Source organism: Biomphalaria glabrata, chromosome 4 (genome assembly GCF_947242115.1).
Source record: "Biomphalaria glabrata chromosome 4, xgBioGlab47.1, whole genome shotgun sequence".
NCBI classification, from domain to species: domain Eukaryota; kingdom Metazoa; phylum Mollusca; class Gastropoda; family Planorbidae; genus Biomphalaria; species Biomphalaria glabrata.
The window spans coordinates 45,014,514-45,031,856 of record NC_074714.1 but is presented as its reverse complement, the minus strand read 5'-3'; the positions used below and the strand labels follow the sequence as shown (position 1 = coordinate 45,031,856).

The 17,343-nt window shown below is 39.1% G+C and overlaps 1 protein-coding gene across 1 annotated transcript in view; it reads left to right on the top strand.

Annotated features, from left to right (window-relative positions):
* Positions 1–17,343, top strand: part of LOC106069885 (receptor-type tyrosine-protein phosphatase T-like) — a 112,492-nt gene that overhangs the window by 51,160 nt on the left and 43,989 nt on the right. Inside the window, exons 5-9 of the mRNA XM_056027700.1 lie at positions 901–937; positions 10,851–10,948; positions 11,584–11,712; positions 12,721–12,866; positions 14,874–15,009. Coding sequence (XP_055883675.1) covers positions 901–937; positions 10,851–10,948; positions 11,584–11,712; positions 12,721–12,866; positions 14,874–15,009 — 546 coding nt within the window. The remainder of the gene's footprint in view (positions 1–900; positions 938–10,850; positions 10,949–11,583; positions 11,713–12,720; positions 12,867–14,873; positions 15,010–17,343) is intronic.

Sequence of the window (17,343 nt, the reverse complement as noted above, 5' to 3'; positions counted from 1 at the left end):
TTCGTGAAGCAGACTTGGTTTCATAACCTCATCTGAAAATACCATCAAATTAGAACTTACTTTTTTTCTAGTGGCAATTCACTAAATCTCAAGGAAATATTACATGACATACCAGTGAGTTTTCGTTACATTTTATCAATGTTTTTTTGTTTTTAAAAAGTAAAAATATTCTTTGAAATGTTACCTTTAATGTTTTTTGCAATTAACATTGACATATCAATATATTAACATATGTAGATAAAAAAAACTATAATCTAAAAGGCGTATTACCTACTTTGTTTATCAAATCTTAAACGTTTATACGCGCGAGATCCAAGGACAATAGATACTCTACAATCATAGCAAAAGAGTAAGAATTTAAAAATAGAAAATGGGATTACCGAACTCAATTTCTAACGCTGTTTCTGTTCTTAAATTAGAAGCAAGTTAACTATAATTTGTCTATATTTAGTTTCCCAGCTTTAATGTTGAAGAATTTTTAAATTTGTTTTGTTTCAGAGCACCTTTAGTTTTTTCTTTCCGCCTTTATGCCCAGCGCCCCCTTACCGCCCCATTTTGTGCCCAGAGCCCCCCTACCGCCCCTTTGGCTCTCAGCGCCCCCCAAAATCTCGAAAACGCCCCCTAGGGGGCGATATCGCCCCCGTTGAAGACCACTGCTCTACACTGTACATAGAATAGCGTTGCATAATATTTTTTTAAGCTGTTCTGATTGTAATATATTTTAGTTGGCAATTTCAAGTTTGTTTAGTTGGTTGCTATGAGCTATGATTAAGGAGTTGAGGATGTGTTTGACTTTAAATGTGGGAGGAAAAAATAAAATAAAACCTCACGGGTGGGAATGTCCACCACCAAAAGAAAAAAAAATATTTTCGTCTAAGAGCCTCTCGTTTTTCTTTCCAGGGCTACACAAACAACGATGGCTACATCGCTACCCAGGGTAAGCAAACAATGGCTACAGTTGTATTGTTTGATAAGGATATATTGCCTTTGCTGCATGATTTGTTGATGACAAGACTTGATAATCTCTTTTTAACACATGCACGCTGCCTCTTTCCTCTCTCGTTGTTTCCCCCCCCCCCTCTCTTTCTTTGTACCTTTTGACTCTTTCTCTGTCGTCCAGTCTCTTGCTTGCTCTCTCCTCCTATACAACTCTGCTCTTTCTTTCGTTAATCAAATCTCCTTTTTTCCCTCACTCTTTTCTCATCTCTTCTCTTTCTAGCTTTCATCTCCCTGTCTCTCTTTACTTCTTTAATCCTAGTGATTTCAATCTGTTTCTTCCTTTCCATTTTGTCTTCATTATTCCATCTCTGTTCTGTTTTTCTACTAACTCTCATCCCCCCCCCCCCACCATCTGTTTCTCCCAGCCTCTCTTTTTAGCTCCTCTAATCGCTTTCACTATCACTTCTACCATCTCTTTCTCCACCACCTCATCTTGCTTTCTCCTTAGCTATACCCAGTGTCGTAGCTAGGAATTTGTCATTATTTTGGGCCCGGAGGGCTTGACCTCTTTGGAGGCCCCTGCATTTAGCGTAATATTTAATATTTAATGAGGAAAATAATTTCGAACGCTCATTTGGGGGACCCCTTAAGTGGGGGCCGGGGAAATTTTCAAATTCTTCCCCCTTCCTCCCCCACCCCTAGCTATGACACTGGCTGTACCCATCTTTCTCTCCCTCTCTCTCTTGCTACTGACATATTTCTCTTCCTTTCTCTCTTTCTTGTCCTTCTCCTACTTTTTATTTCCCTACTCTTCTTGTATCTTCATTTCTCTCTCTCTCCAATCTCTCTCTTTAGCTCCTACAATCTTTCTTTTTGGTCTCCAGCATCTCTTTCTGTTTCTCTCTTTTTTATTCTGCCATTTCTCTCTCCACCCTCTCTCTCTCTTTCCTCACTCTCTTCTTTGGTCTCCCTTCCTCTTTCACCCCTCACCACTCTACTCCAGTTTCTGTGTACATCTCCTCTGTCTCCCTTCATAACACGTCATAATTAAAAGAATTATATAAATTATTTACTTATGCCAACATAGGACATCAGACCTTAGTAAATTTAATCCCTCGCCAATAGCCTCTTAACCTTGTCGTTGTAAGTCGGTCTGTTTGGATGTAACCAAATCTCTCTGTCAACGGCAAACATCAGCGCCATCTCCAGTTTCCTAAACAGTTGATATAATGTATGTCTCAGTTTTCCTTCCTTTGTCCTTACAGAATGACTCCAGTGACACAGTCTTATGTTTCAATGATTAATGATTATTGGTAACTCGAACTTATATTTTTATATGTGACACCCTCACCACATCAGGTCATATAGCTTGAAAGCACTGTCTCTTAGTTGCACTGTGCAGTTATATAAGTCTTACTTAGAGCACCAGGAATCTGATGGAATTAAAGACTAAACCATGTTAAACTATGTGGTGATGTCTTTGTTAAACTATCTGGCAATGTATATGTTAAACTATCCGGTGATGTTTTTGCTAAACTATCTGTTGATATCTATGTTAAACTATCTGGTGATGTCTATGTTAAACTTATTAAACCATCTGGTTATGTATTTGTTAAACTATCTGGTGATGTCTATGTTAAACTTTCTGGTGATGTATTTGTTAAACTATCTGGTGATGGCTATGTTAAACTATCTGGTGATGTCTATGTTAAACTTATTAAACTTTCTGGTGATGTATTTGTTAAACTTTCTGGTGATGTCTATGTTAAACTATCTGGTGATGTATTTGTTAAACTATCTGGTGATGTATTTGTTAAACTATCTGGTGATGTCTATGTTAAACTTTCTGGTGATGTCTATGTTACGGTTTCTATATTTTTTTATACGATGTTTCACATGTTTCGGATGTAGCTTCAATTTTTGAAGATAATTACATCCTTCATCCTAGCCCAAACTTCTAGCAAGATTACGAGGGATGGCGACGGGCAGGGCTGGAACCCGGACCATCGTACGACAGTCCAGAACGCATACTACCAAATTGAGCGGTTCCTATTTCTAGTATGTTAAAGAAAAGAGAGTTAGCAATTAGCCCATTTAAAAAAAAAGGACCAATTCACGTTCGAATCTGGAAATATCATCTTGATTATTCTAGATGGCCTCCTTCAGTCTGGAAACGACTATGGATCATCTCATGAAAGTAGATTGAATGCCTTGGCAGTAGCTGTGGTGGGAACGATGTCGCCCATACATTAGTTCCCCCCTCTCCACGCAGCTGATGTATCCAAAGGAACGGCAAGTGCCGATACAGTTTGGGGTTAGCAGCGTCGCGGGCTCTGCCAGGCTGTAGCACAGTGTGCTGCAAACTGGTTAAGTGTTGCCGGTTCCTGATTTTTCCCCAGGGTTGACTCCCTTAGCATTTCCCAAGATTGGGTATAGCTGCAAGGCAGCAGAGGTTTGAATTCAGTTTTCTGTTGAGCAATAAAATCGCTGTGATAAATAGCTATTTAATTAAAAAAAAGGTTTTGGTAAGAGCGAAAATCCCTGCTACTACAAAAGTTTGACAATTTCCATCCTGCCATATTTAATTGGCACATTAAACTACTAGCAAAGCACGGTCTTACATATGCCCTTGACCCGGTCATCTTACATTTTGTATGTCAGGTTGCTCTTAAGAAGCGCTCATGATTCCTAAGTGATTTTTAAATTTAACATAAACAAATATTTACACACAAAACATAGAACAGGGAGACTGCAAGGAGAGTCATGCCAGTGTCTGGGAGCTAGCGCCATTACCAAGACAGAATAACATCCTAATTGTGCTCTTCTAAATGCTCGAGAGAGCAAAATCAATACAGTTAAATTGCTTCATCTTCATGAAGTTTTCTTAAATAGAGCTTTTAGGAAGAAGCTCAGACCTCTTGCCGTTGTGCTTGTGTACATTGTTTAGTTAGAAATAAAACGTTCAGTTTTATATTCAGTGGCGGCGATGTTTCAGGATAGTTTGTAGTTAAAAAGAACAGGTATCATGTTGCTGATGTCTGTGGAACTGATACCGTGTTGATTCGTTGTCCACGCAAATGCCCATTCACCACAATTAACTAGATACCATCAACTTGTTGTCCACGCGAATATTCAATTATTAATAGTTAAATCATTATCCACATGAATGCCCAGTTATCACTAATTAACTCGTTGACTGGGTATCACCAACTTGTACACGCAAATGTCCACTTTCTACCAACAAACACATAAATCTAGAGCTCCAGTCAATGGGAACAGCTCTGCCCACTGCTAACATAATGTCTTGACAATTTAATGTTGCGCTTAGAATCAAATAAATCTTATGAATTGAAAATAGTGACACTTTCTTAGTTCTACTTACAAATACCAAAGGTGAAAACATGTTAATAAGAATGCCTTGTTTTTGAGCACCTGTCTTAGAGTGTCCTTTCTTCTGCTCCCCCCCCCCTCCCGACCCCGAAAAAAATGTCCGAGATTTAAGAAGACATCAAATAATGGAATCCCCCCAAAAATATATTTATTATAAACCCAACTTTTTTTTTTCTCGACTGATTGAGGAACATAACATTATTTAAAACAACAACAACAACATCAAACAACAACAACAACAACAAACAACGTTTCTTTAATGATGGTTAAAAGATACTTTATTTATAAAGTCGTCAATGTAGCAAAGGTTGGCGTTTTGGGCGCTTTGACTTCTTTTATTAAAAACAACAAATAAAACAAAACAACAATGATAAAATGTATTTGTATAGGTTGACTAACTTCACTTAATACTTTAGGGTTCCAGTGGAGCTTAGGGCCCCAACAGTATTTTACCAATTCCATTCAGTTGTGTACAGATCTATTCCGCCGTCTTTGCGTCTTTTTCTCCAGATCTTCTCCGTGTTTGCTTTGACTTTGGTTTCCCAGCCTTTCTCTTCCTCTGTGGGTTCCAGGTCAGAGCCTGTTTTGACTTTGGTTCCCCAGCCTTTCTCTTCCTCTGTGGGTTCCAGGTCAGAGCCAGTTTTGACTTTGGTTCCCCAGCCTTTCTCTTTTTCTGTGGGTTCCAGGTCAGAGCCAGTTTTGACTTTGGTTCCCCAGTCTTTCTCTTCCTCTGTGGTTCCAGGTCAGAGCCTGTTTTGACTTTGGTTCCCCAGTCTTTCTCTTCCTCTGTGGTTCCAGGTCAGAGCCAGTTTTGACTTTGGTTCCCCAGCCTTTCTCTTTTTCTGTGGGTTCCAGGTCAGAGCCAGTTTTGCAGAATGTTCTGTTGTGTAACTTTAGATCGCAAACTAAAAATGTGTGAGCACATCCAGGATGTTGTAAGAAAGGCCTCAGGGAAACTTTGCATTGTGCGGAAGCTGGCATCCACGAAGTGGGGAGCCCGAGCAGACATGCTCCGATCCCTGTATTTAGGAGCAGTCCGATCACAGATAGACTACAGCCTACCTGTGCAAATTTATGGCTCTAGGACTGCTCTTGAACAACTTGATAAAATACAGTCCCAAGCACTAAGATTTGTCTGTGGAACCTTTAGGACAAGTCCAGTGAATGCGGATGAAATAATGGCTAATATAGCTCCACTAACCCTTAGGAGGGAAAGGTCAGTACTGATCTGCTATGAGCGGTATAAAAGGCTGGATGAATACCTCCCAGCTAGAAAACTAGTGGATGGTTGGAGATGCAGAAGACGTATCCAGATGCAGTCTTTTATGCATCATGCCACTAGACTATCTGATGAAGCTGGCCTCTCCACCAACCGACAAAACATTCAACGCTTTCATCCCTTTCCCCCTTGGTGTCGCCCAACAACCCCAGACATACGCTTGAAATTAGTAGACCCTAATGCCACTAAGCAAAGCCGTTCATCTAACGACCTCAAATCCTAGCTCTGGAGACCATTAATACCTTCAAGCCCAGTGCTATTTTTGCATACACTGATGGATCGGCATCAATAGATTCTGGAAGAGCAGGCTATGGAGCCTACATCGACTTTCTTGGCTCTCACACAGTCAAAATCTTTGGACCATGTGGTAGTGTTTGCAGTTTTGATGCGGAGACCATGGCAGTCTGTGAAGCCTTAAAAGTCATTGACTCTCAACTCGGCGAGGGACATTTGAGGGCAACACAGATTGTTGTGGTCACTGACTCAAAATCTGTACTACATGCTTTGCAAAGCCCCGGACCATGGCCCCCCAATATCAACACTGTCATCATGGCTTCACATAACATCAAACAACGCTATGGCACCCCTGTAATAATGCAGTGGGTACCGAGTCACATAGGTGTGACTGGCAACACAATCGCAGACTCTTTGGCCCATCAGGGAGGGCAAATTCCACCCACTGATCAGGCTGTAAGCTTTCATCAAGCCCTGGCTATAATACAAAAAAACAGAAATGGAAAAGTGGTTTGAGTGCTGGGACAAGTCCCAAAAAGCCCGTGGAGTCTGGGAGCGCATGAGGCGCCCTGACCGCACTTCCCCGTGGTGGAGGCTGTCCAGGACTGAGCAAGCTATTATAGCACAGTGCAGGACAGGCCACTGTCCTGTTGGCTCATATTTCTCTCGGCTATGGCCAAATTTCGATTCACGGTGCCCTCGCTGCGGGGAAGAAGAGGAAACCGTGCCTCATATTCTGTTTGACTGCCCCAGACTTGCTGATCTCCGTCTCGACAGGTCTGGGAAACCCCAAATTCTCGACCTGTATGGCGACATTCATGCACTACGCAAGACAGCAGGGTTTCTGTCCAGGGCTTTTGCAAGAGAGGATTTGAGCCTCTCAAGCCCTCACTCTAATGGAGTTTGATGATGATGATGATGGTTATTCATCGCATTGTATTTCCCACCTAATCCCATTTGCATCTTTTGATATCTTTCTCTATTGGTGTTTGCTGGGTTGTAATAAGAGTTTTTGTTTTACCATATAAAACTATTAGATGTCGCAAGCATTTGTTGGTGATTGCCCGAAGAATGTCCACCTGGAACTTGTCTGAAAGATACTTTAAATAAACAGTTTAAAACAATTGTAGCTACACTGTTGTCGTCTTACTGTCTGAAGAACGACTATGGTTCATCTCGTAGAGCATTTGTCCATGGGACTGCAGAGCCCTAGTCCGTACAGATATAACGCAGGTTGAGGTGGCATTCGCTTAGCTGCTAGACGAAGCAGCCATTTTCCCTTTGCTAAACGTTTCTCTCAGAGCTGACGCCATTGTCTTTTCACTTCCATAGCTAACATCTAAGGCTAAACGCTTTGTCCTAAATGCTACTAAAAACACTTAAGCTACTAAAAGTAACGTCTACAGCTCAAATACTAATCAAATTGACTTATACGTTTTAGTTTTGACCGAACCTAATCCCTGCATTTGTAAGCGATTCCAGACATTAAATTTATCATCCAGGTGTTCTCTTGTAAACAAAACAGTAGCACCACCACACTGATCGTATCATCGTAGTTGCCCTCGAAAAGTAGTTCTAGAGAATACTAATATTTTCTGGCTGGAACCACGATATATAACAGATTTAGCACCCCTGAAGTCTCAAATGAATTCTATATAGAAATAAAATGCTGACTCTTGAAATAAAATAAAATTATCTAATGCAAAATCTCTTGGTAGTTCCCCCCCCCCCCCCCCCCAAATACATCCTTTGATCTTCGTAACGTAACTAATAAACACAGACTTCAGTTTTAAAAACATAAATTGTGTTACGTTTTAAGATGCCATGTTTTGATACCAAGTGTTCGAGTATTCATTTTGAAGTGCAGTTTAATATTAACCCACTGCCTCGTATTGACTGACGGAGGTTCATTGATTCCAAATCAGGAAATACTATTTCATTGATGCTGATTAATAAACAAAATATAAGCAACCTAGTGTTATAACTATGCTATCAACAACTTCCTTCAGTTCACCCTGTCAGTCCGTCATGAATACCCCCCCCTCCCCTCTTTACAGGTGACCAAGGTGAGACAACATATACGCACCGCTCTGTCTTCAATACTGTTAAAAACTTTTTTCTTCTAGTTGTAAAGTTCCCCTTTCAGACCTTGTGAGGGCAGAGGATGTTAAGGTCATCTGTTTCTTTGGCCAACGGTTAACGAGCAGGGTGTTATGTGGCCAGCACAACGACCATTACTATCCCAAATAAAACCAGGTACCCATTAAAGTTGGATGGACTCAGGGGAGCCCTAAGAATCACGAAATTCAGATATAACCTATCTATTTATCTATCTATCTATCTATCTATCTATCTATCTATCTATCTATCTATCTATCTATCTATCTATCTATCTATCTATCTATCTATCTATATGTATTTAAATGCACACGATTCTGAACCTATTTTGTTAAGAATTCTGTTCTAGTATCTAAAGAACAACATCTGGCTAAAATAGATGGGCCATATAAGATTTCATGTTTAGTTTCACGTGTCACAACACGCCAGTCTGTATTTACACGCATGCTTCTTTCTATGGAGATTCAATGCTAATTGGGCGTTCACTTGGAAGTCTGCGTCCCTGGTTGATGTCAATTTCAAGTTATATGATTCGTAGATTGTCCAAACACATGACAAGAATGGTTCCCTCTGGGAAATATCTATTCAGACACTTATTTAGACACATAAAAAAGTTTGAGCATTACAAAACTGCATCAATATTAGATTTTATTTCTGGTATAAATCTATTTCTTTGTCACTTTAAAAAAAAATTACTTACAAGCTTGTTTGAGGGATTGAAACGGGGGAAAGATCAGAGTAAATATTTAAAGTGTTCTTTTACTTTTTAACTTTATTCCCCGAAAGAGGAATAGCCGCTTTTAGTTTTGTGTGGTCTGTCTGTCTGTCCGTCCTTCTGAAACAGCCAGGAAAACCTACTACTTAGCAGAGTTTAAGTCATTGATTGACATGCGTAACTAGAACGACACATGCTTTTCGTAGGAAGAAACTATTTTCAGTTTTTTGAAGTATTGTCTGTAATATATAAGATAAGATAAAATATACTGTAAGCCAGTGATGCTCAACCTTATTCGGCCGGCGGGCCATTTTAATTTCCGACAGTCGTGTCGCGGGCCACATCTACAAAAAGTTTTTTTAAAAAAAGAAAAAAACGACAATAACCCATTTTTTAGTACGAGCCCCTGAATCTAGTGCTTACCTTAATTCATAAGAGGTTTATTCTAAACCAATGTTTAAATCTACGGCTGCATAGATGAGACGCCAAGTCACGGCACTTAATCTGGAATTTTAGATGATTCCGGATGATTCATCACATCCCTTTATACTTCTTTATACTTTCGGTAGTCATGACAACTAATTTCTCTAATGAAGAGAAAGATCCTCTGTGATGGTTGAAACTTCTTGGACAGGACTTCGCCAGTGGTGGTCCCATTCATGCTCCACACAGCTACTAACTTCTTTTATTTAAAAACTACTATTTGTACCGCGAATAAATACCTAGATTTTGCGCGGTATCAGATGTGTCGGTAGACTCGTCAATCAAAAGTAAACATTTCGAAAGATGATTTTTCTGATGGTTTTGAATGAAAGGAGATTTTTTACCCATATCTTTCAATCGACTTCTAATCGTCATGAGAAAGGCGGACGGCTCCAACAACATTCTTCTTTTCAGGACACATTTCTTCCACCATAGCTAGGAAGTATTTTTTTATGTATTATTCTCGAAAAATGGCTTCATGTCTCATCCATCCTCCATTCTAGGTGTAATTTAACAATCGCGGCTCCAACCAAGAATGCCGCCTCATTAGTTTATGTGTTTGGTTTCATAAAGCTGTTTAAGGCTACGTTCTTTTAAAAGAGCAACTCTTCCGTTATAAAACAAATATGTTGGCTTATTGGTAACAACATATTTACCCCAACGTCTAACGTAGGGAAATATTTTTGTTAACTGGAGGGTGGATTTTCTAAATTTTGTGCCGACGTTTCGGCGGGCCGGATGGAACCACGTCGCGGGCCGGATGTGGCCCGCGGGCCGTATTTTGGGCATCACTGCTGTAAGCGTTATAAAGTTTAGCCTGTACTCCATCGTAAAAAACAACAACAACAAACAAACAGAGATTATATATTTTTGCACAGCTCCATGCGTTTTGCTACATTTCCTATAACAATTTATGTACGGAACACGGTGACCTGACGGTCATGACCAATAAATGCCTTGCAAGGTTTCTTAAAAATATATAGTTCATGATAAGTGATGTAGCAGATAAAGGTCAATAATGACATGACATAAAAACCGTTTGAGCAGAGATACGTTGAGATAAAACAGGGTCTGGAGTTTTGAAATTTACTTTGAATTTGGTCTGTTGGTGTCTGAGAAAGTTGTGATGTTATCTGTTTTACAATTTGTCTGTTGGTGTCTGAGAAAGTTGTGATCTTATCTGTTTTACAATTTGTCTGTTGGTGTCTGAGAAAGATGTGATCTTATCTGTTTTACAAACGTCTTCTCTATCTCTCTTCAAAACTCTTTAAATGAACGGTAGATGTACATAGGCATCTGTTACTAGAAAGTTGTTTTACATGCAGTGTCATGAAATCATTTAGGTTTGAAAGTACATATTAGTTTACATGTTATTTCAGAAAGACTTAGAGAAAGTGACTTAGACAAAGTGAGTGGGACAGAAAAGGATACATAGAGAGAAAAATAACTGAATAATGAAAGAGAGAGAGAGAGAGAGGAGGGGGGAGTTAGAGAGATAAAGAAAGAAAGTGAGAGAGAAAGAGAAATTATAGTTAAACAGAGAGAGAGAGAGAGAGAGAGAATGAAAGAAAAAAGAGAGAAAGAAGGAGAATAGGAAGAGAGCAAGAGAGATAGAGAAAGAGGAAAGTGAGAGAGAAAGTGTTATTTAGTTGGTTGCATCTCATCTTATATCAATGCTCCGATCTCCTCCAGGACCCATGCTCGGAACTGTGGAAGACTTCTGGAGTTTGGTGTGGTCAGAAAACAGTCGTTTGATAGCCATGTTGTGCAGAATTGTAGAACGATGTCAGGTGAGCTGGACATGCTTCTCCATTCACTTTCCTTTCTTCACTTTTGATTCAACTGTCGTCTAGGGAAATTACTAGCAACACACCTGGCACAGGTCATATCGACATGCAGTTTTAGGTTGACCTGAACTATATTTGACAGTAATTTAATTATTTAACAAAAAGACACCAAATGTTTTTTGCTGTTTTTTTTTTACTCCTAGACATTGAGCTTTCTAGATTTAACCCTTAACCCTTGATAGATCCAATTTATGGATGCTATTTACTAAATAGTAAATATAATAAACATGCATATACGTAACCCATGGCCGGACCAAGTAAAAACAGAGTACACATAGGCCACGTGGCTTTCATCAGCTACAAAACAAACACACCGGAGAGTGTGCAAATCGGTGTGTATTTGTGTGTATATGTGTATATGTATACAAATATAAACGTATACATATACATAAATACATACATACATACATACATACATACATACATATGACATTTGTCTTCTAGTCCAAAGATTTTGGCAGAAATGCGTATTTCACTTAATTAGCACCGCTGTAAGACACATCTATTCATTTATTTATTTATACAAAAGCCTTCTCTTACGCACAACATAAGCCTTTTATTTGTATGTCTAAAATTAGAATCAGAGCTACAAATACTGGCCGGAAGTTGGTGAGTGCCTGGATGTGGATGACGTCATCATCAAAACGGACGTGGAGGATGACAGAGGTACTCACATCATCAGGAAAATCGGATTACGTCACATGAAGGTAAGATTGGCAAGTCCCCCCGCCGCCAGCCGGTGATGGCTGCATGTCCGCATAAATACTCGCGGCTTACACCGCATTACGTTAAGTAGGACTAAATCTAGGCGGATTGCTGCCGGTCACTGGACTTACCCAGTTAGGGCTCCTACATGCAAACACACGTACACGCAAACACTCACACACACTAACACACACACACATAATAACAGTCATAAAGTCACACACACGCATACACTCACTTACAAAATAATATAATAAGTCCACAGGTAACTTATAAAAAACTTCAATTACTTATCTTTATTCCCATAAATATTGATTGTGTTTGTGTTCATATTATTAATTGAATGTTTGTGATTACTAGGTTGTTAGCGATATTATAATAAATCACCTTATCTTGAGGAAAACATGTACTTGATACTTATTCACAATGTACATTATTTCTAAAATAATCAAAATGCTTAGTTTTTAAATATGCATCGATCGCAGCGTTTTATTGCGTTGCAGGTTTTATTGAAAACAGATTTATGCTCTATTCAGGATTGTTTCAGTAAATGAAACATGAGTGGGAGCAATGTTTTTCTTCATGTATTATTTTAGCAGTGCCAGATCTAAGAAAGTTGTGACCTTGTGAATTTATGTGTGGGTTTGGAGGCCCCTATACTCATTTAAAGACTTTAATAACAAAAATATACTTAATATTTGCTACAGTAATGAAACATTATAGTACTCGTCTAATCAGTGTCATTTTTTTCTTTAGTTTTTATATTTCCTATAGTATTGTTTTTAGATTGTCGAAGCTCCCCCCACCCACCACTAAAAAGGAACAGGCTCTCAGCGGCTACATTTCCGCGAATCCGGACCTGATTATTGGACCACAATATTTAAAATATCATTAGAATTTCTGACCATCCTTCGTCTGTTTTTGTTTGAAAAGTTAATTAGATTTTGTTCTACCCCAGTTTCTTGATAATATTTTTAAAGCGTTTATTGCATGTCCTTGTGGTTTGATAGACAGGTGAGCGCCGTGACGTCATACACCTTCAGTTTCTGTCATGGCCAGACAACTCCCTGCCGTGCTTGCCCACCTTCTTGACCTTTTGGAAAACGTTTCGGAAGTACAAGTGCCCTAGTTCTGGACTACCCATCATTCACTGCAGGTTGGCCCACGTGACATATTTATTAATAATATGGCTTACAATTTTTATGTTCAGTTACATACTATTTGCAGATTTATTAATATATGTATATGAGAATTTTATTTCGAGTGAAAAAAATGAGCATTGAATAACAAGTTACACATTTTTGATGAATTTATTTTAATCATTAGTTTCAATAGTTATTGCAATGGAATAGAATGGTGACTAGAATGGTGAATAGAATGGTGAACTGTTTGATCAGAAGTTGAATCTTAATGTCAAGTGTGGGAAGTTTTATGGCTGGGTGGTAAAACACTTGGTTTCCGAACCAAGGAGTCTCAGGTTTGAATCACTGTGAGGACTTTTTTTTTTAATTTTGGAATTCTTTTAGGAAACCATGAGTTTACCCAAGTCATATGGGTACCTGACATAAGTTGAGAAAAGTAAAGGCGGTTGGTCGTTGTGCTGGCCACATGACACCCTCGTGAACTGTCACCCATAGCGACAGATGATCTTTACATCATCCGCCCTATATATCACAAGTTCTGAAGGGGGTACTGGTTTGCTAGTACAACTAAACCGATGTAAGCGTGTTATAGTCATGTAGGACTTGAAATATATAACAAGCTTTCTGTTTCTCTCGTTGAAAAATAAAATAGATTAAACTTTTATTTATAAATCTACATAGATTCAACTTGAAGTAGGTGTACTTAGAAAGGGATGTGTATTGATAATTTGAATAAGATTATAACTGATTATATGTACAGGTCGTATCTGTCTCACCACTCTCGCTTGTTCTCATTCTCTTCAACTGTCACACCAACATTGACGTCTTCCATTCTTCCTACACAACCAAAGCATCGGTCCATGTTTCTCATCTGGCTACATCAGAAACTTTCACAGGCACTCCATAACACTATGTCTCCTTGTTTTAAGTCTGCAGAAAAAAGGGACAAATACTCGGATTCATGAATTAAAACAATTGAATCGTGATATAGAAATCATGAAAGATGAAACACATACTATGTAAAAAACAATTACAGACTTTCTCATTGAAATTCAATAAAAATTCTTAAAAGTGATTAAGCTTGAAACTTACGAACTTAACAAATATTTGTAGACCCTGAAACTCGTCACCCATTTATTTTTGTTTTCAAACCAAATATTCAAGAATGTATTTTTTTTTTACAGGGAACAAATTATTTTTCCTTCTTTAATTTGGGTGGTGGGGTGGAAGAGTGATTAAGCGCTTGGCTTCCGAATCTGGGCTCCTGGGTTCAAATCTCTGTGAAGAATGGGATTTTTAATTTCGGGAGTTTTAGGTCAAATTGAGTCCACACATCTTTAATGGGTACCTGACTTTAGTTGTGCTGTGCTGGCCACTTGCCCTTCTCGTTAACCGTTGGCCAGTAACAAACCAATTTTCTACGCCTTTTGGCAGAATATGAAAGCCGAAGATACAAGTAAAGAGAAAAAAAAAGATTGGTATGGTGTGACTGTTTCTATATAATTATCTATATAATTATCTGTCATTACTTCATTGGGCATCAAATTATCTACCACTACTTCATTCAGTTCATTGGGCATCAAATTATCTGTCACTACTTCATTGAACATCAAAATATCTGTCACTACTTCATTGAACATCAAAATATCTGTCACTACTTCATTGAACATCAAAATATCTGTCACTACTTCATTGAACATCAAAATATCTGTCACTACTTCATTGAACATCAAAATATCTGTCACTACTTCATTGAACATCAAAATATCTACCACTACTTCATTGAACATCAAATTAACTGTCACTACTTTATTGAACATCAAATTAACTGTCACTAGTTCATTGAACATCAAAATATCTGTCACTAGTTCATTGAACATCAAAATATCTATCACTACTTCATTGAACATCAAATTAACTGTCACTACTTCATTGGGTCTCAGACTTTATTTCAACCAGAAAATGTTTTTTAAATTCACTTTCTATTGTCTGCGCGTGTTTCTCTTCCTGTCTGTTCACAGCAACGGCTCACACAGGACTGGTCTGCTCATCGCCCTCGATAGTCTTTTCACACAATGGGAAGTGACGTCAACCATCGATGTCGTCTGCTGTGTGGTACGCATGCGCGAAGACAGGGTTGGATTTTTCCCCACTGAGGTTAGAGCAAAAGAAAAGTGTGTCTTTATTTGTGAAAATATCAAGAAACATAATACAGATGCCTTTTTTTTTTACGTAAGAAAAAAGATAAAATTTCTATGACAATGAGGAAAAAAAAAAAGGTTTTATACAGTTTAGTCTGCTGCTGACAAACATATTTGTGTAGTATTCATATTTAATGACCTAGTTTTCTGTACAGTACGCGAGACAGCAAGACATTAGCTTTATTATAAAAACATACAATTTGATATTTTGAAAAAGATTGTCTCAAGCGAAAAAAAAAAACAAACAAACGAACAAAACAACAACAAAAAATAAGTAACTTTGTATCTATATAAACATACAAAGAAATATACAAATCATTTCAGTAGATGTGAAACAACAATCAGTTTTTACCGCTTTGGTCAAAGTTAACACATCAGAGGTCATGCAACTTACACATTATATCTCCCACTTTCCAATCTTGGATCAAGTCAGGGGCGTAGCTAGGGATTTGAGGCCCGGAGGTCTTGACCTCTTTAGGGGCCATTGCATTTTGAAATTTGACATCATGACATGAGATAATGGCGTAATATTTAATGTAAAAACAAATTTCGGACACTCATTTGGGGGACTCCATCAAATTTTCAATATTGATCGTGGAACATACTTACAACAAGGACTATTGATCATGGAACATATTTACAAAAAGGACTATTGATCGTGGAACATATTTACAACAAGGACTATTGATCGTGGAACATATTTACAACAAGGACTATTGATCATGGAACATATTGTAAGAACGGATGAATGTTTTTTTGTGTGTATATATGGCTCCTTTTGTCTCGAAAGGCAATGGATGCGCCCAAGTGAGTCACTGGTTTTGGCTTAATCTTGAGACGGGGCAGAATCTGGTGTGGCTAATCAAGCCAATTCTAGAACGGCAGACTTTGCCACAATTCGTACATTTGTATGCCTTTGATTTAGGGCTAGCAGACAGGGCAGCTTTCTTTTTTTCCCTCTTGATTAAAGCCGCTTCAATTCTTTTATTCTCAGCAAGGGTTGACCCAGCACGCACAGTCTGTCTCCATGCACTCCGGTCTTTGGCTATGTTTTCCCACATACTTTCACTGATGCCTGAGGCTCTCATGTCTCGCTTGCAGACATCTCTATATGTTAGTCTTGGGCGGCCCTTGGGTCTGACTCCTTCCACAAGCTCAGCATATAAGATATCTTTCGGGATTCTACCATCTGGCATGCGGGTGACATGTCCGAGCCAGCGTAATCTCCTTTGTGTCAGGAGAGCATACATGCTGTTCATATTGGCCAATCTCAAAACTTCCTGATTGGAGACATGGTCCCTCCAAGAGATGCCCATTATGCGTCTCAGGCAGCGCAAGTGGAAACTATTCAATCTGTGCTCTTGGTACATGTATGTTGACCAGCTTTCACTGCCATAAAGGAGAGTGCTCACAACACAGGCGTTGTAGACTAGGATTTTGGTCGCTGTGGTCAATTTACCATTTTCCCAGACGCGCTTGGATAGTTTTGCCAATGCTGTGGTAGCTTTTCCTATCCTTTTTGTCAGCTCGATGTCTAAGTCTAGGTTACTGACAATTGTTGAACCCAAGTAGGTAAATTCCTGCACCACTGAAAGGGTGTGGTTCCCAATTTGTATTATAGGTATTTCTGCAACGTCTTGTGCCAGGATTTCGGTCTTGGAGAGACTTATAGTAAGGCTAAACTCTTGACAAGCAGCTGCTAAGGCGTTCACTAGCTTCTGTAGACCTCCTTGTGAGTGAGATACGAGTGCCGCGTCATCGGCAAACAGCAGCTCCCTTATCAAGATACGACGCCTTTTCGTTTTGGCTTTAAGACGTGCCAGGTTAAAGAGCCTTCCATCGGATCTGCTATGGATGTATATTCCGTCTTCCAGGGATTTAAAAGCACTGGATAGTACGACTGAGAAGAAGATGCCAAATAGTGTAGGGGCCAGTACACATCCTTGTTTTACACCGCTCTTAATGGAGAATGGCCTGGAGGAAGAACTTTCAAACTGAACGGTGCCCTGCATATTTTCGTGAAAAGCTGACACTAGTTTTCTTAACTTATTTGGACAGCCGATTATCTCTAGTACAGCAAACAGACCGCTTCTGCTAACAAGGTCAAAGGCCTTGGTCAAATCAATAAAAGCTATGAAGAGGGGCTGCTTTTGTTCTCTGCTCTTCTCCTGTAGCTGCCGCAGAGAGAAAATCATATCTGTTGTAGATCTTCCTGCCCTAAAGCCACACTGCGACTCTGGATAAACACGATCTGCCAGGATCTGTAATCGCTTTAGTAACACTCTAGCAA